We start from the raw sequence: 26,165 nt of genomic DNA, 5'->3' as shown, positions 1-26,165 counted from the left end.
GACCCATATTTAGTTGTGTTCCCTCATTTTCTCCCTTCAAAAGTTAAAAGAAACAAAAATCAAAAAACAGAAGGAAAAAAATAAAAACCAGCTACCGAGACACCAGGGGTATCAACAGTGTAATAGATCGAGAGAGAATCCTGACGGCCGGAGGTTCCTTTGGATTCTGGGAACCTATGCTTGTTGCTATCCTTCCACACTTGAACCCTACTCCCCTTAGGGCTTTTCCTCCTCATTGGCTGGCATTTCCCATCCCTTTAGAGAATAATAAGGCCATGGGAGCAAGCTAACAAGCTCCTAAGAAACCCATATCTTCTTCCTGTCTGCCTTGAAAACCTGCCATAAATTCACTTAAAAACGACCAATAGTACCACCACCCACACACAAAAAAAAGAAGAGATTCTCTTGCTTGTTATCACAAAGCAAACTCATTTCTGTGAGCTTTTGCTGGATTTTAAGGCTTTGTGCAGCCTTTATCCTGATTTTGTTTCTCTTTTTTCGTTTCCATTACCACCAACTCAGTGCTGTTAAAGCCACCTACTTAGCATGATTTCTGGTCCTTAGACAAGCCACCTTCTTTCCAACTCAAACCAGCAGTCCCCCCCCCCCCCTCTCTCTCTCTCTCTCTCTCTCTCTTTTCCGGGCCCAAGATATTCTGAAGCAGAGCACAGCTGTGTGGAGCTCCTGTCTTCTTCTTCTTCTGGCACAAGAACAGCTATGTGGAACGCCCGCGATCGGGATCTCGATATGGGGGGGGGGGGTGGGGGGGAAGCCAGGCACCGGGGGGGGGGGTGGGGGTGTGGGGAGGCGAGGGAAGAGTAAGGCACCGGGGCGGGGGGGGGGGTGTGGGGAGGCGAGGGAAGAGTAACACCGTTAGAACAATTGTTATATTAGGGGTATTTGTACACTAAGAGAATTTTACAAGGATATACATGCAAATATCAATTTTGAAAAGGTATTCATGCAAAATTCGATATTTAGAAGGGTATCCATGCAAAAAAGCCAAAAATAAAAGAGCAAATGAAGGATAGTATTGGTTATCCATCTAGACCCAAAATTGCCATTTTTAGACCTATGCTTCATTTGTCTTAACATAAAAATGTATCATGGCTGAATTGTTGGGTTCTAAAAGCTTGATGTTCAAGCAAAGTCTTTGCCTTTTGTTTTTGGAAGTGTTTTAGAATAAAAAATGATTGCAATCTTAAAAATGTGTTCAATGTATGCACAGAGTATGTTTCATTTGTCTCAACATAAAAATGTATCATGGCTTGGAATTGTAGGGTTCTAAAAACTTGATGTTCAAGCAAAGTCTTTGGCTTTTGTTTCTGGAAGTGTTTTAGAATGAAAAATGGTTGCAATCCTGAAAATGGTACGGCTTTGTACGAAGCATATCATAGGGTATTGATATTGTATCGAGGTTCAGCACCGCACAAGGGCTGAACTAGCCTGTATAGGTGGAACCAACTGGTGTGGCCCGAGAATGTTGTACTATACCGGCTCGTTCAATTGCTGATTTTGGCAATACCAGCGTTGGGCATGACAAAAAGGTCTGGCATCCTTTTCTCAGCATAGGGGTTGTACTATGCCATACCATATCTACCATACCGTAACTGTAAGGTACCGGGTACCAATACAATGAACATTTTTATAGACCTGATTAAGTCCAAGATTAGTATTAACTATTAAGGTTTTTTCAATCTGTACAACCAATGAAAAAGTTTCTCCTACTTGAAACAAGAAGTGGAAGACAAATGAAGAATAAGTTGAGTTATTGGTGCATACATGATTTATAAGTTCTGCTAAAAATGGATCGTAAAGATACATATATGACATACGTTGTGCCTGCCTATATTGCTGTGCCTACACTATGCTCATTTTAAGCTTGAACTCCTAATCTTGATGGCTTCTTGCATCCTATGCTTCCTTGCAACTTCACACCTTGCAGTGGTTTGACCATCATGAAATGCCTTCACAGGGACAAGCACTAGTATGGAGAAGGGTATGGCTGATTTTAGTCGGGTTGTTCTATGATTCTTTAGCATTGGCTCGATTGGAACTTGTGATGCCATAACATGCGAACAATTTTCTTGTATCAAATAAAACCTCAACCACATTCACACACATGCAATTGTAGATGAAAAAGGACCAGGTCGATAATTAGTCTTTACGTAATTGCAAACTAATTCTGAATCCTCCTTGATCAGGTAGGAAGGAACTCTTGTTCTGAAGAGAATTTAATGAAGCATATTAAGACTTGTTAATGCATATGAATTCATTTTGTCGTAGCACATTCAAAAATTGTCCTTCAAACCTCGTCTATGCTCAACCTAGACATTCAACATGTAGTATTAGTAGTACTTGCTGAGTATCCAGGGATACTCAACTGACTTCTCGTTTTGCTCATAATAAGGTTCTCTTAGTTGGCTCTTAATTAACCATGAGCTTATATTTGTTGATAAGCCACTTGTTTGGGTGAAACGTTGCTTATATGACCCTTGATCATATTATACTATGATACTTGATCTAAAAGAGAACTTATATTATGTAAGTAACCATTTCTTGCTACTTGATTTGGCTAATGCTACGTCTGTTCTTGTTTACATGGAATAAATCTGTACGTTAAATAATTGATTGCTTAGTTCCTTCAACTCTCTTTTTGTGAACTAAAGGAAATGTTTTCTTTTTTAATTTAAAATTTCCAATAAGAGGTCTTTTTTTTCTTAGGTTATATTCTTTCTTGTTTGCTCTCGTTCCACGAAGGTTATCTACCTCATGCTATACAATAGATTTTGACATCATTCCTTTGGAGGACATGGAATGTAGGGTTATCTGTTGGCTAAGATGGCATGTTTTGAGTGCATGAGAGCCAAACTCTTAGGCTTGGCTTATGTTTTAGGGCCATGGGCTTGGAAATTGAGGTGCATCTAATTTTCTTAACTCGGAGTTTTAATAAATCTTAGGCTTGGGTACTATAGTTATTTAGGACCTGTTTGCCATTGCTTTTGGAGGGCCAAAAGCTCTTTTTGGCAATTTTGAGGTGTTTGGTAAAAATTGTAAAATAGATTTTTGGCTTGCCCAAAAGCTGAAAAAGGTCTACTAGCGAAATGCTCCAATTTGGAGCTTTTGGACAAAAGCTCTACTCAAGATGCCTTGAGAAGCTTTTTTTTCCCTAAAGTTCACTTGAGAGACTTGGGTTCAAGTCCCAGCAATGGATTTTTTTTTTTAAAATTAAATTAGAATACCTTTTGTTACCATAATCATTTAAGTTCATGTCTTTTTTATTGCCATAATCATGAAATTACGGATTTTGGATTTAACCTTATGTTCGTGAGGAGGATCTAGTCCCTCCTGATTGTTTAAATATTGATAAGCCGTAGGAAGAAAGAAGCAGAAGAAAGTCAGGAATTGAATAACTGCAAGATGGATGTTTTGTGTAATCATATTGCAATTCTTCTTATATGTTGACTTATTTATTTAGGATATTACGTGTGTAGCATGGATATTAAAAACGTTGGAGAATATTTATGTTGTTATTATGATTGTGGATATATGAAACGGTTTTATTGCTGTTTTATATTTGGGTGAATGAAGTCAAACATTTATATTACTATTAGAATCAAGAAGTACCCAGCTTGATTTTATGATAGTTTTTCTTACTTGCTAATCACCTATAAAAAATAATTTTATTACTTATTACATTATCTACATTAAAGTGTAAAAAAATAATTCATACATCAACAATCCTTTATAATAACAGTTTATGATAGTTCAATATAAAAATCATACAATAATATTGTGCTACTCTAGAGGTAAGGATGGCATTGGCTTGTGCTGGGATTTTTTTTATTATTTTTGACTTAAGCCTCCAATCTTTTGCTTGCTGATGGTGTACAATAGTTTGGCCTATGCCCATAGCATGGGCATTGGACTAGGAGATTCGCACCTGACTTGCCCAACATATTCTGACACATTAACCTTGTCCCAACCTAGTTTACATAACATATTATGCTTCGTTCCCAAATGTACTCATCCGAGAGCAGCTACTTAAACCAAACTTGCTAGAATTATACAATGGACTAGTTACATATATTAGGAGAATTTCTTTGTGATGCAAAATTGCAAATTATAACTTGTTTGGATGTGTTTCACTAGAAACCTTTCAAAGGCTTCCTTTATAGTTGGTCAAATAAAGCATGCAGGTGCGTCTTGTACGTGACCAGTTTAATACATCATCCATTAGTGAAATAACCATATCAAGAGTTGTTTAAAAACGGTCATAGCAGCGACTAGAGTGGTTTTGGACCTAAGCTGCTATGCTATGTACTATAGTGGCCTCTTATAGCATTGGGGCCTATAGTGCCTGATATTGAGAGAAAAAAAGTTGCATTAGCGGGCACTACAATTTGGGTTATAGTGCGTGTTATGTGCCAAAGCGGGTTTATATGGGCATACCTTAAACACTTACCATGATGAGAAAGTTCATCAATAAAATAGATTTGGTGAGATCTGAAAAAACTTGGTTGCTACTTTTTTGAGCTTGCAAAGTATGATAGGTAAGAAGACAGGGTCAGTGATTGGGAGAATGCTAAATGGTACAACAAAAATCTAGGAAGGAGATCCAAATTTGGGGCCATGTGGCATTTGCTTTGAAATTTTGGGAACACTTGTTATAAGTGCTTAGGCATGGATATGGGCTATATATGGGGTGATTTGATGATTGTTAAGGAGGAGGTAGCCTTACATTTGAATGAAGATGAAAAGATCTTACAAATTACAATTTGGGCAATTATTGATTCAAGATAGGATGCAAAACTTAAAGGCCTTTTGCACTGGGTGGGCTGCTTCTTGAAATGCTGCTTCTACATTTGAATTGAAAATGTGTGCAATTCATGAATTTGTGATTGAGTTCATTATGAAATTCTATCTTAACTATCAAAATTTGCAAGATGAAATTTCATGGGAGATTTCCTTGTACACAGGAGCTACTAGATCATTGGAAGCAAGGTCCGCCGTACCGGTACCGGTGGCGGCCTGGCCCGGTACGTATCGGTTTAGTCCGGTCCTATACCGGTCCTGGTTGAATGGCCGGGTTTTGGGTTCCAGCGGTTTTTTTTTCTTGAAGTCTGTCTATGTTGGATCTTATTTTGTGAAATTAAGTGAAGTTTGATTTTTTTTTATTGTTATTTTTATGATTTTTGACGTTTCTATGTTTATGTTTAGGGTTGAAGATAGATAATGCATATTATTACTTCATCCCGTTCCAAATGATACAAAATTAGAAATGATAAAATGATACACAAAATATCTTCAAATTAAGATACAATCATTTACATACATTTAAAGTACTCTCGGATATCTAAAATCGGGACGAGTGCCGATGGCTCTCGTAGATATCCAAATCATAAGTATAGTCAGAAGGAGGCAGATCAACCCAATCAGAAGGAACGCGCGCCAGGTTATAAGAACTGTTTGATCTCTTACTCACGCTCTGGATCTGAGAGGTGTCTTCTGACTGTGTAGGAGCTCATTCGAATATGGCGGAAGCAAAATTCGATGCACCATATCCATATTTGTATGTCTGAGGCTCTGGATAATAAATCTGTATCCGTATGCGAGCTCATCTGCAGTTGTATCCTGTCTTTCTGAACCACCTCGAGGAGCTCGTCTTCTATATCCAATGATATCCTCACAGACTCTATCAGATGGTCGACCGTGGTCCGTATCCTGTGTAGCATAGATAAATTGGGACTCATCGCTGAAATGAAGACCACCCTTCGGTTGTCTCATAACTACCAAACTATCCTCCGTTCCCTCTATGGCTAGAAGATCCATCACCATCAGAGCCTTCATCGCTGCTGGTCCAAGTCTCCTCCTCGACACTCTCCATTGGGATCCTTTGTTTTTTTTGCCCCTCTTTGCTTGGTTGTCGCCCTCTGCTGAGCATCTCTCGATCAGCTCTTTGAGAGGGTGTCTCGTACCAATCATGTGGTGACTGGCTCTCCTGTGCCTGCGGCTGATCAGCTCTGGGCGTGCGTGGAATATTGCGCTCAACCCATTGCTCTGGATCGACCCTAGTCTCGGTGGCTATGAAGCTAGTTGGTCGTGGAGGCGATCCTGGCTCGTTAGCATCGGGCTCTTGTCGCTGACCCACATGCCAGTTGAGCAGTGGATCATCGTCATCATCGGTGAAGGTCGCGTAGATCGGATCTGCATAATTGAGCTCCACTTTCTTCTGAATGCTCTTTAGCCTCAACTGCAGATTGTAGTGCACATAAACAAGGTCGTTGAAGCACGTTTTTGTCAAATGGTTTTTTTGTTTGCTGTGGATGAGGGCGAAGTTGGACCAGTTGTGCTCACAGCCACTAGAGGAGGCTGTTTGGAAGAAGATCCGGATAGCTATCCGCTTTAGATTTTTCACGGATCCGTCGTAATGCACCCACCATTCAGCTGCAAAAATATTTATGAAAATCACATATATGATAGTGCCATATTAGTAACCAAGTAACACCAAGTGAATGCCTTCCTGATGTGTGACGTATCTGGATTCATAGTTTGCTTGCTGACGGTAGCCGCTTGTCCAAAACTATAGTTGCCCCCTCTAAATATTTTGCTCTGTGAAAAAGAAATGTGTTCTACGATGTTAATAATTGAAGATGTGGGTATACTTATACATGCTGCTAATTACTAAATCATAGTTACCTCTTCAAGACAGGGCCGCGGTTTCTGGATCATGCTCCATCTTGTAAATGACATTGCATAAAGCCTCCAGAAGTGTGCCATCTATACCAATTTCATCTATGTTGTACTGAAACTGGAGGTTTAGATAGTATGCTGCACATATATGAGATTATCTTAGCATAATTATACATGTGCATCTATCACTATAATTGTCAATATTTTTGCTTACCTGCTAGATGTAATTTCGTACCCATTTGCGCTCCCCACCGTTGCTCAATGATGTTGATTTACGACTGGCCATAGGCTGGATCTGCCTCCATAATTTAAGCCTTTGCCTTACTCATCATTTGATACAGAAACTCCATCTGGGGGTAGATCTCACTATCCACGGCTTGCAGCACTTCATATAATGGTTTGATAGCATTGACTATTGAAGTGGCCTGCTGGCAGAATAACTGTCTCATCACCTAGTTTTCTATCTTGCTCCCTTCGGTGCCGGCATAAGAATATTTACTATTATGCCACTCGAAACTGACAAACATCTGACGTAGAACTTCTTTCTTCTCGAGAATGCTATCAAGTGCAATGAAGTTGGTAGCAAACCGTGTGACTTCTAGTCTCAGAATCTCTTCCCCTACATACTTTCTAATCCGTGAAAGGATTCAGGTATGGTTATAAATATACCTGGTGATGCATTGGGTTGTCTCCACCGTTTGCTGTACCTTACAGATCTTTTCAATGCCCATCAGTATGAGTTCGATACAATGTGCAGCATATGGGGTTCAGAAAATATATGGCCGCCGCTCCATCAAGATCTCTCCGGTGGTCTTATATTGCGGCCCATTATCAGTGACTACTTGCACGACATTCTGCTCTCTTTCTAGATCAATCACGTCCTCCATAAGTTTCAGGATGTACGCGGCATCGTGCACCTGAGCCGAAGCATCAACCGACTTGTGGAAGATCTTCGCATCACAATATGTCAGAAAGTTGATGATGCTCCCTCTGGTCGAACCGGTCCAACCATAGTACATGATGGTTAGTCCATATATGGGCCACTTGCTCTTGTAGGAGTCAATCCATTTTTCTAGCTCCTTATTGTTGTCAAGAAGCTCACCATAGATGTCCTTCGGGCCTCGAAGAACTATACCAGGACCGGCAGCTTATATGGCGAAAATGGCAGACCTGTAGTACGTATTGTCTGCCACATTCGCTGGGATGTGGCTGAAGTGGAAGTAGGATGCGATAGCTCGCCACATATTTTTCTTCTTATACTTCATCCATATTGAGTCTATTCTCTGTTGCCTTGAATCTTTGCTGGGAAGAGCATGTAGATCGATATCATGGATTGTCGCTCCTGGTAGAATCCCTCTAGATGACTTCTTTCAGCTACCAAAACCACCCAGTATAGATGCAATCCGGCCACGTTCTCTGCTGACGCACTCTCTGACTGAGGTTGTCCTCAAGAACTCTGGATCTTGCCTGGTGATCCTAAAATCGCCGCCCGACTCGTAGGCAGAGGCTCCAAATCGAGCCTTATGCCTGGCCACCTCTTCCTGCTGCCACCGATCATCTAGGCTTGCCTACATGGCCGCTTGGATCTCTGCCCTCTCCTAATCTAGATTCTTAATCTCCTCTGGCTCTCTAGAGTGATAGGAAAGTGGCGATCCACCTTCGCTCTCTTCTTGAAAATCCTCTTCTTCGCTTTTTTGACCTTAGCGAGATTCTGTCTCATCAGCACACGAATCTCGTCTGGGCAATTCGGGCATGTAGCAACCTCACTGGAATTTTCGGCTAAGTGTTGCTTTAACCTAGATACCCCTCCTCCCTTGAAGAACTTGTTGCAATAGTTTCACTGAAACTCGTGCCGCTCCTCGACTCTTTGCCCATACGACCAGCCAATATCACGCTTTGTGGGGTTGGTTTTTCTTGATGGTTCCATTCCTACCATAAATTTACAACATATCAAAAAATTAAGCCAAAATTGTAAATTTTGTCAGGATCTTTTTTTTGGCAATTTCTAAACTATTTTTTTATGCTATTTATTAACAAAATTAAAGAAATAAGATAGGAGAAAGAAATCATACCTTAAATAGTCTTAGCTTGATTTTTTGGGAAGGACCTGCTCCTCAATTTGTGGGCTATCTTTCAATTCTGCCCTTCTCTGGTTATCCCTCAGAGACGCAGAAGGCACTTCATTTATATTGGATAGCTGAGGCTCTTGTTCGGTTTTTACAGCCGAATGAGAGCGACAGACTCTTCACCGCGTTTGCTGTGCTTTTTTTTTTTAAACAATTTGTCGCCGAAACGGCGACAGAACCACGCGCTTTGAATACTTTTTGTTGAAATGTGGCCGAAAGGGCCCCAACTCATGCCACAACGCGTGGCTTTTTGGCCACAAAAATACTAAAAGAAGTCGTCGTTGTCGACTTCTTTTAAAACCTTACTGTGGTCTTTCAGCCACGTAAAAGAAGTGGCCGCTGTCGGCAATGGCCACTTCTTTTAAAAAAATACGTAATTTTCTTTTAAACCATAGTTTAAAAAAAAAATTAGGTATTTTTTTTAAAACCACAATTTAAAAAAAATTATGTATATTTTTAAACCACAATTTTAAAAAAAAAATTACGTAATTTTTTTTAAAACCACAACGGCCACTTCTTTTACTATGACGGAAGGCCACAGTAAGGTTTTAAAAGAAGTCGCTGATAACGGCCATTTCTTTTAGTATTTTGCGGTCGAAAGGCCACGCGCTGTGGCACGAGTTGTGGCTCTTTCGGCCACAGTTCGTCAGAAAGTATTCAAAGCGCATGGCCTTTCGACCACGCACTTGTTTCGGTCTCCTTTTAAAAAAAAACCACGGCAGACGCGGTGAAGAGTCTGTCTCTCTCATTCGGCTGTAAAAATCGAACGAGAGCCTCGGCTATCCAACATAAATGAAGTGCCCTCTGAGTCTCTGAGGGATAACCAGAGAAGGGCAGATTTGAAAGATAGCCCACAAATTGAGGAGCAGGTCGTTCTCAAAAAATCAAGCTCAGACTATTTAAGGTGTGATTTCTTTTTCTTATCTTATTTCTTTAATTTTGTTAATAAGTAGCTTAAAAAAAATAGTTTAGAAATTGCCAAAAAAAAGATCCTGACAAAATTTACTATTTTGGCTTAATTTTTTGATATGTTGTAGATTTATGGTTGGAATGGAACCATCAAGGAAAACTAACCCCACAAAGCGTGATATTGGCTGGTCGTATGGGCGAAGAATCGGGGAGCGGCATCAGTTTCAGTGAAACTATTGCAACAAGTTCTTCAAGGGAGGAGGGGTATCTAGGTTAAAGCAACACTTAGCCGGAAATTCCAGTGAGGTTGCTACATGCCCGAATTGCCCAGACGAGATACGTGTGCTGATGAGACAGAATCTTGCTAAGGTCAAAAAAGCGAAGAAGAGGATTTTCAAGAAGAGAGCGAAGGTGGATCGCCGAGCGGCAGAGCCACTTTCCTATCACTCTAGAGAGCCAGAGGAGATTGAGAATCTAGATTAGGAGAGGGCAGAGATCCAAGCGGCCATGTAGGCAAGCCTAGATGATCGGTGGCAGCAGGAGGAGGTGGCCAGGCATAATGCTCGAGTTGGGGCCTCTACCTACGAGTCGGGCGGCGATTTTAGGATCACCAGGCAAGATCCAGAGTTCTTGAGGACAACCTCAGTCAGAGAGTGCGTCAGCAGAGAACGTGGCTGGATTGCATCTATGCTGGGTGGTTTTGGTAGCTGAAAGAAGTCATCTAGAGGGATTCTACCAGGAGCGACAATCCATGATATCGATCTACATGCTCTTCCCAGCAAAGATTCAAGGCAACAGAGAATAGACTCAATATGGATGAAGTATAAGAAAAAAAATATGTGGCGAGCTATCGCATCCTACTTCCACTTCAGCCACATCCCAGCGAATGTGGCAGACAATACGTACTACAGGTCTGCCATTTTCGCCATATAAGCTGCCGGTCCTGGTATAGTTCTTCGAGGCCCGAAGGACATCTATGGTGAGCTTCTTGACAACAATAAGGAGCTAGAAAAATGGATTGACTCCTACAAGAGCAAGTGGCCCATATATGGACTAACCATCATGTACTATGGTTGGACCGGTTCGACCAGAGGGAGCATCATCAACTTTCTGACATATTGTGATGCGAAGACCTTTTTTGATGGAAGACTACTGCAGGAAGAATAGAGTAGGAAGAGGAAGAAGAAAAGAGGAGGAAGAAGAAGAGAAGAAGAGGAGGAGAAAAGGAGGCCAAGTTTTATTCAATTCTTCAATGCCCTAATTCATTAAAGGGGTGGCCTTTATATAGGCCTTACATCAGGTCAATCAATTGACGACATTACCAAACTTGGATCCCCAATCAATTGATTAAGTCAACCAGTTGATTACATACTAAAATCGATCCAATCACTCGAACTAATTACATGACTTAACAACGAACTCAATTGACTTGACTAAAACAAAAGCAAATGACCAAATCGACTCAAATGCAGAAAATAAAAATAAAACAGACTCGAATGGATCCAATCTGGGCCCGACTCAATCTGGTGGTTAATGATCATCTCCTGGCCACAATAAAGTCAATCCCTGGTGCGAACGCAGGCGAGTGGCTCTATTATTTGGACGGAAGGCTCTGACGTCCCCATCATTCTTCCATAAGTCGGTTGGTGCTTCGACTTAAGTGCACGACGCCTCGTACATCCTGAAACTTATGGAGAATATGATTGATCTAGTAGAAGAGGAGAATGTCGTGCAAGTTGTCACTGATAATGAGTCGTAATATAAGACCGCTAGAGAGATCTTGATGGAGGGGCGACCACATATTTTTTGGACCCCATATGTTACACATTGTATCGATCTCATGCTGATGGACATTGAAAGATCCGTAGGGTGCAGCAAACGGTGGAGACAGCCCAATGCATCACTGATGGAAAAGTATGCAAGGGAAGAGATTCTGAGGTCGGGAGTCACACGGTTTGCTACCAACTTCATTGCACTTGATAGCATTCTTGAGAAGAAAAGAGCTTTACGTCAGATGTTTGTCAGTTTCGAGTGGCATGATAGTAGATATTCTTATGTCGGCACGGAAGGGAGCAAGATAGAAAACTTGGTGATGAGACAGTCATTCTGGCAGCAGGAACTTCAATTGTTAATGCTATCAAACCATTTTATGAAGTGCTGCGAGCCGTGGATAGCGAGATCTACCCTCAGATGGGGTTTCTGTATCACATAATGGGCGAGGTAAAGGCTCAGATTATGGAGGTAGATCCAGCCCATAGCCAGTCGTACATCAACATCATTGAGCGACGATGGGGAGCGCAAATGGGTACGAAATTGCATCTAGCAGGTAAGCAAGAATATTGACAATTATAGTGATAGATATACTTGTATAATTATGCTAAAATAGTCTAATATATGTGCAATATACTACCTAAACCTCCGATTTCGATACTTAGATGGAATTGGTATGGATGGCATACTTCTGGAGGCTTTGCGTAATGTCATTTACAAGATGGAGCATGATCCAAAAACCGCGGCTCTATGTCTTGAAGAGGTAACTGGTGATTTAGTAATTAGCAGCATGTGTAAGTATACCGGCATCTTAAATTATTAACATCGTAGAATACATTTCTTTTTCACAGGGCAAAATATTTAGAGAGGGCAGCTACAATTTTGGACAAGCGGCTGTCGTTATCAAGCAGACTATGAATCCAGGTACGTCACACATCAGGAAGACATTCACTTGGTGTTACTTGGTTACTAATATGGCACTATCATATATGTGATCAACCGCAGGCATGGGAGAGCCAGTCACCACATGATTGGTACAAGACACCCTCTCAGAGAGCTGATTGAGAGATGCTCAACAGGGGAGGGCGACATAGCCTAGCAAAGAGGGGCAGAAAAGAAAAACAAAGGGTACAATGGAGAGTGTCGTGGAGAAAACTTGGACCAGCAGCGATGAAGGTTCTGGTGGTGATGGATCTTCTAGCCATAGAGGGAGCGGAGGATAGTTTGGTACTTATGAGGCACGGCTGAAGAGTGGTCTTTATTTCACCGGTGAGTCCCAATTTATTCATGCTACACAGGATAGGGACCACGGTCGACCATCTGATAGAGTCCGTGAGGATATCATTGGATATAGAAAAAGCGCTTCTCGAGGTGGTTCAGTAAGACAGGATACAGTTGCAGATGAGCTCGCATACGGATACAGATTCTATCATCGAGAGCTTCAGGCATACGAATATGGATATGGTGCATCAGATTTTGCTTCCACCATATTCGGATAAGCTCCACATAGTCAGAAGACACCTCTCAGACTCAGAGCATGAGCGAGAGATCCGACAATTCTTATAACCTGACGCGCGTTCATTCTGATTTGGTTGATCTGCCTCCTTCTGACTATACTTATGATCTGGATATCTACGAGAGCCATCGGCACTCGTCCCGATTTTAAATATCCGAGAGTACTTTAAATGTATGTAAATTATTGTATCTTAATTTGAAGATATTTTATGTGTATCATTTTATCATTTGTAATTTTGTATCATATGGAACAGAAGGAAGTAATAAGATGCATCATCTATCTTCAGCCTTAAACGTAAATATAGAAACATCAAAAATCGTAAAAATAACAATAAAAAAATCAAACTTTACTTAATTCAAAAAATAAGATTCTATAGAGGCAAAATTTCAAGGAAAAAAAACCGCCAGAACCGAATATCCGGCCATTCAACCGGGACCGGTATGAGACCGGTACAGGACTGGACCGAACCGATACGTACCGGTTTGAGCCGCTACCGGTATGCCAACCGGTCCCTTGAAAGCTCCTGGTGCTGCGACTATCACCAGTTAGAAGCTCAAGCGGTAAAGAGACCCGCACAGAAGAGGGAGAGGCCCTGTTTAGGTATGGCGGACCTTGTATATGTCTTTGGATCATGAGATATGAACAATGTATTGAAAATAAGGCATGTTTTAATCTTGCATGAAATATAGGCGTAAGTGTAAGTTTTAATGTAATAATTTTTGATGTTAGGTTTGTGATGCTTTATAGCTTTGCCCTTGATTTTTTTCCCTTTTGTTTTAAAATAAAGTTGAACTATTTATTGTTGATACTTAGTGAGAAAAAAATATTTATATGTTTTAACTGCCTGCTTTGTGTTCATGGCACCGCTATGTACTATCTGCTATAAAGCATGGGGCTGCTACATGCCTGCTATCTGCATTTTAATACATTTTGATTACTGATGAAATGTGCAACCACACCCTTTTGGCACTTCCAAAGTCCATTTTTGCTAAGCAATCTTAAAATATCACATTATCATTGTCCCTTCTGCCATATGCTATTTTCATTTCATGGTGAAATGAATTCATTCTAGTATGCAGGATTGCTGATGTCAATTTAATAAGTTGAGTTTCTACTAAAGTTATAATGAGCCAGCCTTAATTTAGCAATGACCTTAAGTGCACTTGTGTTTCTAATGAGGTAAACAATTCCATTGAACTTGCCTTTGAAGTTTGTAGGTTTTCTTGGTTAATTCACTTTGATAACTCTCTCCATTTTGGAGTTTAAATGTCGAACATTTATACCACTGTCTTTCCTGAAGATGATCTTTGTCATTCTTCAGGGGCTTAGCCACTAGTACAATTGGCTGTAAATTTGGTTACTTCAGTTTCTTGGTTAGAATGCCACAATATTTGGCCTGAACCTTGTAAATTCTGGAGGGTTCACAGAAGTGTCAGCTGATTACCTTTCTCTTTATGTTATGCAGTACGATGACATGCCCTTAGATGCTCTAATGGAACTCGTTCAACAAATTGTTGCATTTCACATGAAGGTATGCTTTGGATGAAATCCTTGTCATTTAAATTTCTCTGCTTGTTCATTTTTGTAGTTTCTATGTTATGCTTTGTTATTCTATGCCTTCTGCATTTTTTCATTTGTTTTTAAGATGATGCTTCACTTGTATCTTGGAAAGTTGTTCCTGGTTTAGTGAAATGGTTAATTTTGGTGCAGCATAATGCTGAGCCGGAAGCTGTAGATCTTCTGATGGAGGTAAGTGATGGCCTACTTTTTTGTGTATATCATGAGGGTATATGCTGAAATTTTCTATCCTTCCAGGTTGAAGATCTTGATCTGTTGATTGAGCATGTTGATGCTACAAATTACAAGAGGGCATGCTTGTACCTTACCAGTTCTTCTAGGTAAGTAACCTGCCTGATGGACATGTCCACAAGTTGCATCTAGTGTTTTTCTTATTTCAATCATCTTATTTTTTGGCTGAAATAGTTAATGTTATGTAGACTGCGATAATGGGACATTTCCATTCTGGCACTTGCTTTTTGAGTTCATTAGTATCCCAGACTTTGGGTTTAAAACTTTGAGTGCCTTACCTGAGGAGTGGTCTATCTACCTACCAGACCAATTAGCTGCAAACAAGTGCATTCTCCATGCACTTGTGCCATCTTGATCATAGCTCTGCTTCATGCTTGTATTGGCGTTGTTTTTAAAGGAATATTACCTGGAATTGTAAATCCTTGTATCTCTTATTTATTCTAGAGTACGAGCCTTGATAATATAATTACTCTCAAGAATATTATGTCTAAAATAAATGTTGTGATGATATCTTTCTGCTCCCAGGGAGTGTATAACTATAGATGTATATGTTCAAAATATTAAAATGCTTCAATAAAGTTATGTAAAAAAATTTTCTTTTTAAGTTATTTATTTTCTTTAATGATCTTTTTGTTGATTGTATGTGTATTGTATCTTCATGGTTGAAAAATTAAATTCATCTTTACAATATCCAACTATGTTTGAACCACTTGACTATTGCTGTCTGATATTAAAGTGGTTGTTCAAGTGGCTGATTAACATTAATTTCACTGTTTCATGCACGACTATAGCAGTCAATATAGCAATAACAAGAATGAGGTTGATTTGTAAACTAGTATACATGGTTGCTGGCAATAACAATTTGGAATAGGTCAAAAACAAACCTATTCCATAGATATTTGGGCTGGAATCTTCCTGTGGTGAGACACGACATCATATATAGCCTTTTGTGGTCGTTGTCGCCGTTGAACATTCTCTTGCGGCATTGTGGTGGCGAGGCCATCAAGTTGATACTTGCCATTTACCTCTGGGTTCTCACTTGGGTGCCTACTTGGAGCCTAGGTGCTAGGCATCTCCCGAGCTGCCTGTCTGTGGCTTACAGTCTTTTAAAATAAAGTTTTAGTTGGATGGATCTTATTACAAGACAGTTGTTTGTCCATACAAATTACTGTCCATTGGGAATATCTACTTTAGAAATTTGTTATTCCAATAACATTTTATTACTTTACTACCATTGCATATTTTCTTCCCTTGTGTGTTTGAGTTTGGTATTGTGGCCTACTCAAGGAGCACTACTGGGTTACTAGCAAATGCATACAGGATATGAACTTGTTCGGTTTGCTTTTTGAAGGCCCTTTTTTTTGGGAAAAAAATCATTTTAGATATTTCAGTTGAAGCTAGAGGTCCTTTAGCAATATAAAATAATCATCTTGGTCAACTTTTGTTTCATTCTGTGTATGTGAGATTTCTTTTTTCCTGATTACACAATCTTTAATTCTATAATCCCGATGGTTGGATCTTTTATTTAGTGTAGGAAAAGTGTAGGTTGTGTTTGGTTACCATTGTTTTCTCGCCCTTCTCTCTTTTCTCCTTTTTGGTTCATGTTTTCCCTAGGCTGAATATTGTAACAAGTGAATCATTTCTTTCCCATAGCCAGATTTTTTCACCTATAATTATGTGAACCAGGCTATGCTGCCTGGTGCTTGCATGCCTCTTTCAAATGTTGGAGGTTATGAGTTAGATGACTTGCAGAGGTATTTTCTGTGATACTGGGTGTAATCAAATCTAAATTGTGAATTTCCCTCCCTTTCTTTCAAAAAAATAAGTACATACGCGATCTCATCCATTTGTTGATATCAATGAATAGAAATAACTATTTATTATACCCTAAATATCGTTCCTTTTAGTCTTATGGGGTTGCACTGTTATTTCTGCCACCTCACATTCTTTAAGGGTGACTCAAAGGTGGTTACATGTGCAATATTGATATCAAGTTACAAGTGGCATCACGTATAAGATGGTGATATATCTAGGGGAAATGGTGAAAGCATACTTACTCTATTACATTGGAGCTAGCACCCTGTACGTACTCACTTGCATGACGGGAACCCTATCCGAAGATTAATTTCTTAAATTTAGCCAGTGATCCGGATTGAGATTACTGAATCGACTTGCCAAGCATCATGGTATAATTGTTGCCATGAAACATAACATGTCTGAATATTACAATCTTGGAACTGACAAGTTAGCATGTCATCGTGAGATATGACTTGCAATATGGACCGTTATGTTTGGGAAATATATTAACTTATGGTCAAAAAAAAGTCAGAGCAGATCATGTTTTATATGATTCATGAAGGTTTCTGCTTTTGTAGAGGTGACATTGGTATTTGTAGACATTATGATAAACATGTACTTCTGGTGGATTGACATCTAGACTTAATGGTATAAATTGTTGCCATGAAATATGACATGTCTGAATATTACAATCTTGGAACTGACAAGTTTGCATGTGATCATGAGATATGACTTGCAATATGGACCATTATGTTTGGGAAATATATTAACTTATGGTCAAACAAATGTCGGAGCAGATCATGTTTTATATGATTCATGAAGGTTTCTGCTTTTGTAGAGGTGACACTGGTATTTGTAGACATTATGATAAACATGCACTTCTGGTGGATTGACATCTAGACTTAATGGTTACATATTATGATCAAACCCATATATCCTCTTCCCAACTATTTAGGGTCGACTTCATGGATCCTCATTCGCTAAGTATTCATATTTAGGGCCTCCTCTATGTTAATTGCAAGTTTCTCGATGTCCTACCTCACAACTTTTATTTAAAGTTACCTTAGGTCTTCCCCTCCTTTTTTGCAGCCTTCAACACAAATCAAAATACCTCTCTTTACTGGAGTCTCCTCCGATCTATTTAATGGTTAAAATACATGCTTTTGGAAAAGTAATATTGCAAAAATCATCATGGAATCAGGTTATTAGCATTTGCATTTGTGCTTGAGGACATTGTTCGACTACTGAATTTGGTGTCAACTGTCAAGACTTGCTTTGATTTTGACATGAGATGTCATCCATTTCTATAAATGGGACTTTTCAAACTTGCGTTTCCTTGGCTTCTTATGTTTACACAGGTGTACCAGATATTCCTCTCTTGATTTTGAAGAGAAGTAGGTTCAGAACTGCATGGACTGTCATCATTTTTCTTAGAAGCTTATTTAGCTGCACTGGAATCTCTTTTTTTCCCCTCTATGATTCTTTGCACTCCACATTTCCATGAGCCGTAGTGCTAATAACCACTCCAATCAAGTTCTTTTTAATCAATAAGTATGCTTTTTTGCAGCATCCAAACTACAAAGAAATCACTCTTATCATTAAGTTTAGCATATTGTGCAAAATGTTGGAACAAATTTCTAATTAAATATGTTTTGCAGCTATCTCCCAAGTCCTGATGATGTATTGGCGTTGGATATAGCGTATACGATTTATATGAAGTTTGAAGACTATGCAAGTGCCTTACGAATTGCACTCTTTATTGATAACATTCAGGTCCACTTGTGAGCCCTTTAGTTTTTAGAAACCTCTTTTCACTTCTCTGACTGGATCAAGGTTTGGCTATCATGAACATGCTGTAATGAGACTTTGTTGGAATGACAGTATGTGAAACAAGTCTACACATCGACAGAGGATCTGTTGTTGAAGAAGCAATTTTCTTATATTATTGCTCGCCATGTAAGCTATTCTTATCTTATTGAGCATTTAATATTGGAAGCCTTAGTCAAATTCAATTCCTTATGGTTGGGTGCATGTATTCTAACTAATATATATAGGTCTTTTCATCTTTATATAGTTTACATTACCTGCCATTTGAATAAATAAGAACTTAGGTTATTAGTTTATTATGTTAAATTTGATCTATCTATCTTGGTAAATTTGGTGCTCTGCTAAATATTTAATTTTTCATTATATTCCCATGTGATGTTTGATTATCTTGCTTCACTGATCGCTGTTCTGTAATCCAGGGATTAGCACTGGAGCTTGATGATGATATAGCTGCAGATGATGATGATAAAGAGGCCTTGCAAGATATAGTCAACAATGTTAAACTAGGTGAAGGATACCTTACTCTTGCTCGTGATGTTGAGGTCATGGAACCCAAATCTCCAGAAGACATCTATAAGGTGCTGACATTTATAATAGCCTGAGTATATTACACATTTATTTTTCTTTTCTTTTTTAAGTAATAAATAGCAAAATGAGTATATCTTTCATATATTTTTGTCTTTGTTGAATTGAAAATATAAATATGCTTCATACATGGTCTGCCGTACTGATCGGTACGGATTGGTACGTATCGGTACCGGATGGAACCGGTACGGTACAACTATATTTTTCGGTTCCAACTATTTGCAGCCCGTACCAACCCGTACCGACCGGCCCGTACCGATTTCATTTTTTTTTTGCTTTTGGCCCGAACCAGCCAAACAGGTACGGTACCGGTTCGGTTCGGTATGGTATTGGTACCGGTGCACACCATACGTCGGTACGGTCGGTACAGCGGACCTTGCTTCAGAGCTTCTATTTTGTTTTAATCTCTGATGTAAATTTTTTAATTCCTCTTCCAAAGATTTTACAAGATTATGAGTTGTGTCAGCAATGATTCCAATTCATGTTTAGGTTATGAATTTAGCCAACAAGTTTTTATTGATTAATATTTGAACATTTTAATGCATCCTTTGTTCAGTGAAATAATGAGTTTGTGTTTTAGTGTTGCTCCTCTCTTACTGTCAAATTTTTAATTAGCATTGCTTTTAAGAGTATCCACGGACACATTCAAGCATGCAGATATATTTTCAATTAAAGTAATGAAAATTTCAATGTATCATTCTGAAGGGAAAAGTTATACACACAACCCATGCAGTTATACATTCTATAAAGTAATGAAATCTATGATCAAGATGTGTTGTTTTGAAGAAAAAAGTCACATGTGTTCAATTAAGTTAATGGAAGCTAAGATAAAAAGGTTGAAAGAAAAATATCACAAAGCTTGTATGTGACCATATACGTGGTTATCTATGTGTGCGTTTCCTGCCTATGTGCTTGGTTTTTAGTGGATTACATGCTTAACTTATTAGGCACACTTGATTGATGGCCGAGCAAGTGCAAGTTCCAGTCTTGATTCAGCTCGACAAAATTTGGCGGCTACTTTCGTGAATGCATTTGTGAATGCTGGCTTTGGTCAGGTAGACCTGAGCGCTTTTTTCCTTATATATTTATGAGTATATGCTTTTATAATTATAATATTTTGGTATATATGGTAAATTTGAATCTTTCCTCTGCTTTTGTGCAGGATAAATTGATGACTGTCCCATCAGAATCTACAAGCGGTGGATCTTCGGGTAGCTGGTTGTTTAAGAACAAGGAGCATGGAAAGGCCAGTGCGGCAGCCAGCTTGGTACAGTTCTTGTCCTTGTGTGCTATCTGGTATTGAGCTCTTAATGACCATCAGAAATTGATGCCTTTGGTAACACTAACAGGGGATGATTCTTTTGTGGGATGTGGACAATGGACTTGCTCAAATTGATAAATATCTGCACAGCAATGACAACCATGTTGTTGCGGGAGCTTTGCTAGGTGTTGGGATCGTCAACTGTGGTGTAAAGAATGACTGTGACCCTGTGAGTTGTCTTTTGCGTGTTCCCACAGGAGCGGTGATATCCTTGTTTGGTTGCACTTTATCTCATATGGAATTTTGCTATTTATTTATCTTTTTCCAGGCTTTGGCACTTCTTATTGACTTTGTTAATAAAGAGGACACTATCATTCGAATTGGGGCAATTTTGGGCCTTGGCATTGCATATGCTGGTTCGCACAAAGATGAGGTGAAATTCCTGTAGTTTCTTTTCTATCTGTAACCCCTGATTATTCTTGTTTTTCACTGACGTTCACTGGAATATCAGCTTAAAGTTCGCCTGTCCCTTATATTGGGAGACCCAAAAACGCCTCTTGAAGTTCTTGTATTTTCTGCCATCACCCTGGGGTTGGTGTACGTTGGTTCTTGTAATGAAGAAATTGCTCAATCTATTATCTTTGCCTTAATGGACCGTAGTGACACTGAACTGAATGAACCGCTCATCCGCTTGCTCCCTGTAGCCCTTGGCCTTCTTTACCTTGGAAAGCAGGTAGTAATATTTTTTAGCCTCCTGTGGTTTTTGTTCATATTTCTTGTATTTGATTTTTTTTTTTCCATCTGGCACCATTTTTTGAAGTTTCATGTATGAAATTACTGCTTCTTCTTTTCTAAAGGTACATTTTGGTACCAAAAGCACTTTCTCAATTGAACATTGTCCAGAATTTCTTTTTGGTGGAAAATTGGAAAACATTAGAGTCACTTCTATTTAAGGAGGAAAAAGGATCCTGATTTTGGTGTCATTGAGTTGGTTCTCTGGTTGCATGAGCTTGGGTTCTATGACTAATTTGCTTTCTCACCGGAAACAAAAAAGAATGGACTGAACTTGCTAGGTCGTATTGTGGGATGGTCTTGTTGGAGTTCACATGGCAAGACGAAAATTTGTGCTGTTCGTGATCTGGGTAGTAATTCAGATGGTTTCATATGTTAGCTTGGGAGCCAGGTGTAGAACGTACTATTTTTATGGGTATGCGGTAGGAATGGCATGATTTTTTCTTTTTGTGTGTGTTTGTGGTGGGAATTGCATGATTCATTTCTCAATCTGCATTTTTTTTTTTAAGAAACTTTCAATAAGGTGTGTTGGTTTCTTACTTTTCCACAAATTTTTGTTCAGTTGTGGTTTATGTTAGCTGTAGATATTACCTTTATGCTGTGGACATTATTGTATTATTGATTGCGATATGTGTTTTCACAATGTTGACTAGCAGCGTGCTCTATCATTTTCTTACAATCTAGTTTAACTTTTTGTCTGCAGGATAGTGTCGAAGCTACTGCAGAGGTTTCCAAGACATTTAATGAAAAAATTAGAAAATATTGTGATGTCACACTCTTGTCTTTGGCATATGCTGGAACAGGAAACGTGCTTAAGGTCGTTTGTCATATCTATCATAACCATAGTGCAGCATCACATTCAACGAGTTTGGTAAGCTGATAAGTATCATCAATTCCTCGTCTTGCAGGTCCAGAAGCTTTTGGGGATCTGTGCTCAACATCTAGATAAGGGTGAGACTCATCAGGGACCTGCTGTCCTTGGAATTGCTCTAATTGCAATGGCTGAAGAATTGGGTCTTGATATGGCTATCCGGTCTCTGGAGCACCTCTTGCAATATGGGGAGCAGAACATTAGACGAGCAGTACCTCTGGCTCTTGGAATACTATGCATATCCAATCCAAAGGTAGGTCAATCTTATGGATGTTGGCTTTACGTTTGTCACATTGCTATTGCTATTGAAGTTTCACACTTGGACACAATAGGGTGAAGGAGGGCAAACAACATCCTGTTGGTTTGTCATGATTATTGAGTTTGACTTGCTTCATGCACAGTTGTTGGTTGAGCTGATGCAGATGATTTTAGGCACTGCGCCACAGACTAAATGCTGTTGTTTGTGGCGAAAGTTATTATATGTTTAGACACTGCATGACCCTGTATGTGGTGTTGCCGCATAGTTTGGAGTTGTTGAGTAAAGCAAGAAAATGAATATAGAAGTGGGAGGAGGCTGCTGCTTCCCTGCTCCCAAATTTTTGGTGTAATGTGTCCAATTTAGAAAGCGATTTTGGTACCATAATGGCTAGGTGACCAAACTGGCTATAAATCAACCATTCTAGCTTTGTCTATGATATATTTGCAGTGATTATTGTTTTGTGGCTTATGGAGTCCAGTTTGATCAGGTCAATGTCATGGACACGCTAAGCAGACTCAGTCATGATACAGATGGCGATGTGTCTATGGTTTGTTTCTCTACATGGTATTTCATTGCATTTTATTTCACTATATCTTTACTTTTAATCTAACATTTGTTCTACAGGCAGCAATTATCTCCTTGGGTTTGATAGGTGCGGGCACCAATAATGCTAGAATAGCTGGCATGCTTCGTAACCTTTCAAGTTATTACTACAAAGAAGCTGGGCACCTCTTCTGTGTAAGCATAAGCATCCTTTTCCTTTGTATTTTAGCTATTCGCAATATTCTCAAGTCACACCATTTTCCAAATATATGTACAGGTGAGAATTGCTCAAGGTCTTGTACACTTGGGCAAGGGTTTGCTAACTCTTTCACCTTACCACTCTGACCGGTTTTTATTATCTCCGTAAGTATTTTTTTCTTGGAATCCTCTCATCCCTTTATATGATAATAAATAATCATGAATCCCAAGTATTGCCTCTCCACAGGATGGCTCTTGCTGGACTCGTTACTGTGTTGCATGCTTGTTTGGACATGAAGTCTATTATCCTTGGGAAGTATCACTACTTGCTTTATGTCCTTGTCTTAGCCATGCAGGTGTGGCTTGATATCTCTAACCTATGCCTTCTCTATAATCTATGCAACAAATGCCCAATGAATTAGAAGCTTCCTCTTCTTTGCAGCCAAGGATGCTAATGACAGTGGATGAAACTCTGAAGCCTCTCTCTGTTCCTGTAAGAGTGGGTCAGGCTGTTGATGTGGTTGGGCAGGCGGGACGGCCGAAGACGATTACTGGATTTCAGACACATTCTACTCCTGTCTTACTCGCTGCGGGTGAACGGGCTGAGCTGGCTACCGAGAAGTATGATATAACACAATTAAGTCCTGGATTGCATATAGTTGTTTTCATTTATGTTTAATGATCATCTTACTGCTTGAGTGTGTGAACTTTGTTTACACCCGCAGGTACATTCCACTCACACGAGTATTGGAAGGATTTGTCATCTTGAGAGAGAATCCAGATTACCGTGATGATCATTAAGGACCTGCAACTACAGATCCTGCATGGCAGACTAGGTGAAGGAGGTGTGGGTACACCTGTGTTAAGAGGAACGACTTGTGTTTGAGAAACACTGGCTCAGACAGCTATAACACAGTTCTAGTTTGAAGCCTGAGCACACATGAGAAAGGGATGCAGGGTCAGGGATGGTTTGGTTGCAACTTTATCCAGACTGGAGAGAAATTTTCCTGAAGATAATTTATTATTTAACTTACCACTTGTCAATCGATTATTTTTTCTAATTAAATATCAGTTCTGTTCCTTGGAAATTTTCTTTTCGATCCTGTATAAATATTGTTAGAAATGGCTTAAAACCGATAGTTTTTTTTTTAATAGAAATCTAGTCGTTCTGTTTCGCGTGCAGAGCATATTTCATCTCTCTTCTCCTCACAGTTATATTCACAAGCCTTTTACAATCTTCATAGTCACCTAGGGTGCGAACATGTGAGGTTGGATTGGGGCTTGCTTCACACCAACCCAATCCACTTTCGGGTTCAAGTCTCAAGCGTGTGTTCGGAACTAACCTATTAGTTAATTAGGTCAGGTCAAGTTGGGTTTATAAATAAAAAGGTTTTGGACCTGGTGGGTTATTTGGGTCAGATTGGATTTAAGTGTGTTCGGACTTGGTCAGGTCAAAAGCCAAATATGTAGTTGGGTTAAGTATTTAGCTTTTTTTTTAGTTATTTAAATATAAAATGACAAAATTTGAAAAAAATAAAAAAAAATAAAAAATGAATTCCTTCTTTCTTTCTTTTTTTAAAATTTCATTCAAGAGATTTATAATTCTCTAGGTGCAAGTTTACCGACTATAACTTGTAAAATTGTGTATCGAAGTACTTAAAAATATATTAAAGGAAATAATAGATGTTTATATATAATTAAGAGAGTTAGCGGGAGCCCGTTAGTTTAAATGAGGACAGATAAATGGACTGGTAAGATACGTAAGGTGACGATGTTTTATCTCACTCGGTCCAGTCCTAGTCGGACCAGGAGTCCATGTGGCAGTCATAGTTGGAGCAGGTTTTTTTTAACAATCTTGGTCGGACTTGGATTCCTTTACTCATCGTAGTCAAAGCATGAGTTCTCTGCAACCATCTTGATCAACCATCCCAGCTGAACCAACACTCAAGAAGTCACAAATTTCTTAGAAATACACATTTGCAGTTGAATTTTTTGTTTGTGAAAAAAATTTAGTCATATGGGAAACCTTTACAAATAATGATGCTTTGAGACTAATCTTCCTCAGTTAGCGCATCTTCAAAATTAGGATGCTAGGCCGCAAGTTGCATAAATATATTTATGAATAGCATCATTTAATATGAGATGCATAGAATTCCAACGAGTAGATAAATCTATGCATATCTCTTTCTTACCATTCATCTTGAATTGTTTCACAATTCTCATAAACAATTCCAACCTTGCTGGAGATGATTTTATATATTTAATAGCCTCGCGGATTCTATGAATAACATTCTCCACTATCTTCAACCGATCCTTCGCAATCAAATTAAGATTATGTACACAACAATGCACATGAAAGAATTTACCATCCAAAAATAATTTTTTTCTAAATTATTTTTAAAGTTCCGTTGCTACAACTGTATTTGCATACAAATTATCAAGGATGATTAAACCTAACCTTCTCTCAATATTCCAAGATAAAATAGAGCTAGCTATACAATCACTAATGACTAAGCCCGTATGTGGTAAAGGAAACAACTTAAAATTGATAATATGCTTTTTAAGTTTCCAATCATTAGTAATGTAATGTGCAGTGAGACACATGTATCCCAATGTCCGATTTGATGTCCACATATCAGATGTTAAGTTGATTCTTCCACAGTTCGTCTTGAACAAATCTTCAAGCCTTCGCTTTTCCTTTTCATATGTTTTAAAGCAATCATAAGCCAATGTTGTCCTTGAAACAATATGAAATTTTGTTCTAAGATTCTTAATAAACATCTGAAAAGCTGGATGTTCAACTGTTGTAAATGGCAACTTTTATAAAATTACCATTCTTGCGAGATCCTCACGGCTTCTTTCTTGATCAAATGAATAGGACGTTAACTTGTTCAATACAACACCATCTTTTGAAGTCATAGTGCCTATAGTTTTTTCTATTTTCTATCAAGATATTTTTTATCTTACAGTTCTTTGTATGTTTGTGAAGATGACTTGTCCCATTTTTAGGATCAACTGAAAAATAAAATAGCAATAATTGCATTTAGCCTTGTCTTTTTGTTTTTTACCTCACCATAATGATTCTAAATCTCCGACCTCCTTTTTTTTTCGCTTTGGAGCTATTTGTATTATAGGGCTCTATAGCTTGAGAACTACTGCAACGACGTGCACTTGAAACTTTTGCCATTTTCATTGCTACCCATCATAGA

At 39.0% G+C, this 26,165-nt stretch overlaps 1 protein-coding gene across 3 annotated transcripts in view; it reads left to right on the top strand.

The window, feature by feature from the left end:
• LOC103719270 (26S proteasome non-ATPase regulatory subunit 2 homolog A-like) overlaps positions 1-24,138 on the top strand; it is a 33,376-nt gene extending 9,238 nt beyond the window's left edge. The window contains exons 7-25 of one of the 3 annotated variants that reach the window (XM_039116927.1): positions 14,480-14,545; positions 14,725-14,763; positions 14,830-14,912; positions 18,279-18,393; positions 18,502-18,576; positions 18,867-19,025; positions 19,980-20,087; positions 20,195-20,299; positions 20,382-20,522; positions 20,622-20,726; positions 20,805-21,026; positions 21,789-21,902; positions 21,994-22,209; positions 22,703-22,762; positions 22,840-22,953; positions 23,036-23,121; positions 23,204-23,312; positions 23,399-23,577; positions 23,682-24,138. In XM_039116927.1, the coding sequence (XP_038972855.1) occupies positions 14,480-14,545; positions 14,725-14,763; positions 14,830-14,912; positions 18,279-18,393; positions 18,502-18,576; positions 18,867-19,025; positions 19,980-20,087; positions 20,195-20,299; positions 20,382-20,522; positions 20,622-20,726; positions 20,805-21,026; positions 21,789-21,902; positions 21,994-22,209; positions 22,703-22,762; positions 22,840-22,953; positions 23,036-23,121; positions 23,204-23,312; positions 23,399-23,577; positions 23,682-23,757 (2,172 nt within the window). In that variant the 3' untranslated portion in view covers positions 23,758-24,138. Of the gene's footprint in view, positions 1-13,590; positions 13,615-14,479; positions 14,546-14,724; positions 14,764-14,829; positions 14,913-18,278; positions 18,394-18,501; positions 18,577-18,866; positions 19,026-19,979; positions 20,088-20,194; positions 20,300-20,381; positions 20,727-20,804; positions 21,027-21,788; positions 21,903-21,993; positions 22,210-22,702; positions 22,763-22,839; positions 22,954-23,035; positions 23,122-23,203; positions 23,313-23,398; positions 23,578-23,681 lie in introns of those variants that run through there. The other 2 variants (XM_039116928.1, XM_039116926.1) reach the window with 2 other exon arrangements.
• The last annotated feature ends 2,027 nt before the right edge of the window (positions 24,139-26,165 follow it).

Source organism: Phoenix dactylifera, unplaced genomic scaffold, assembly GCF_009389715.1.
Source record: "Phoenix dactylifera cultivar Barhee BC4 unplaced genomic scaffold, palm_55x_up_171113_PBpolish2nd_filt_p 000144F, whole genome shotgun sequence".
In the NCBI taxonomy this organism is placed as follows: domain Eukaryota; kingdom Viridiplantae; phylum Streptophyta; class Magnoliopsida; order Arecales; family Arecaceae; genus Phoenix; species Phoenix dactylifera.
The sequence above is the reverse complement of the archived record's forward strand: the minus strand, read 5'-3'. Positions and strand labels throughout refer to the sequence as shown.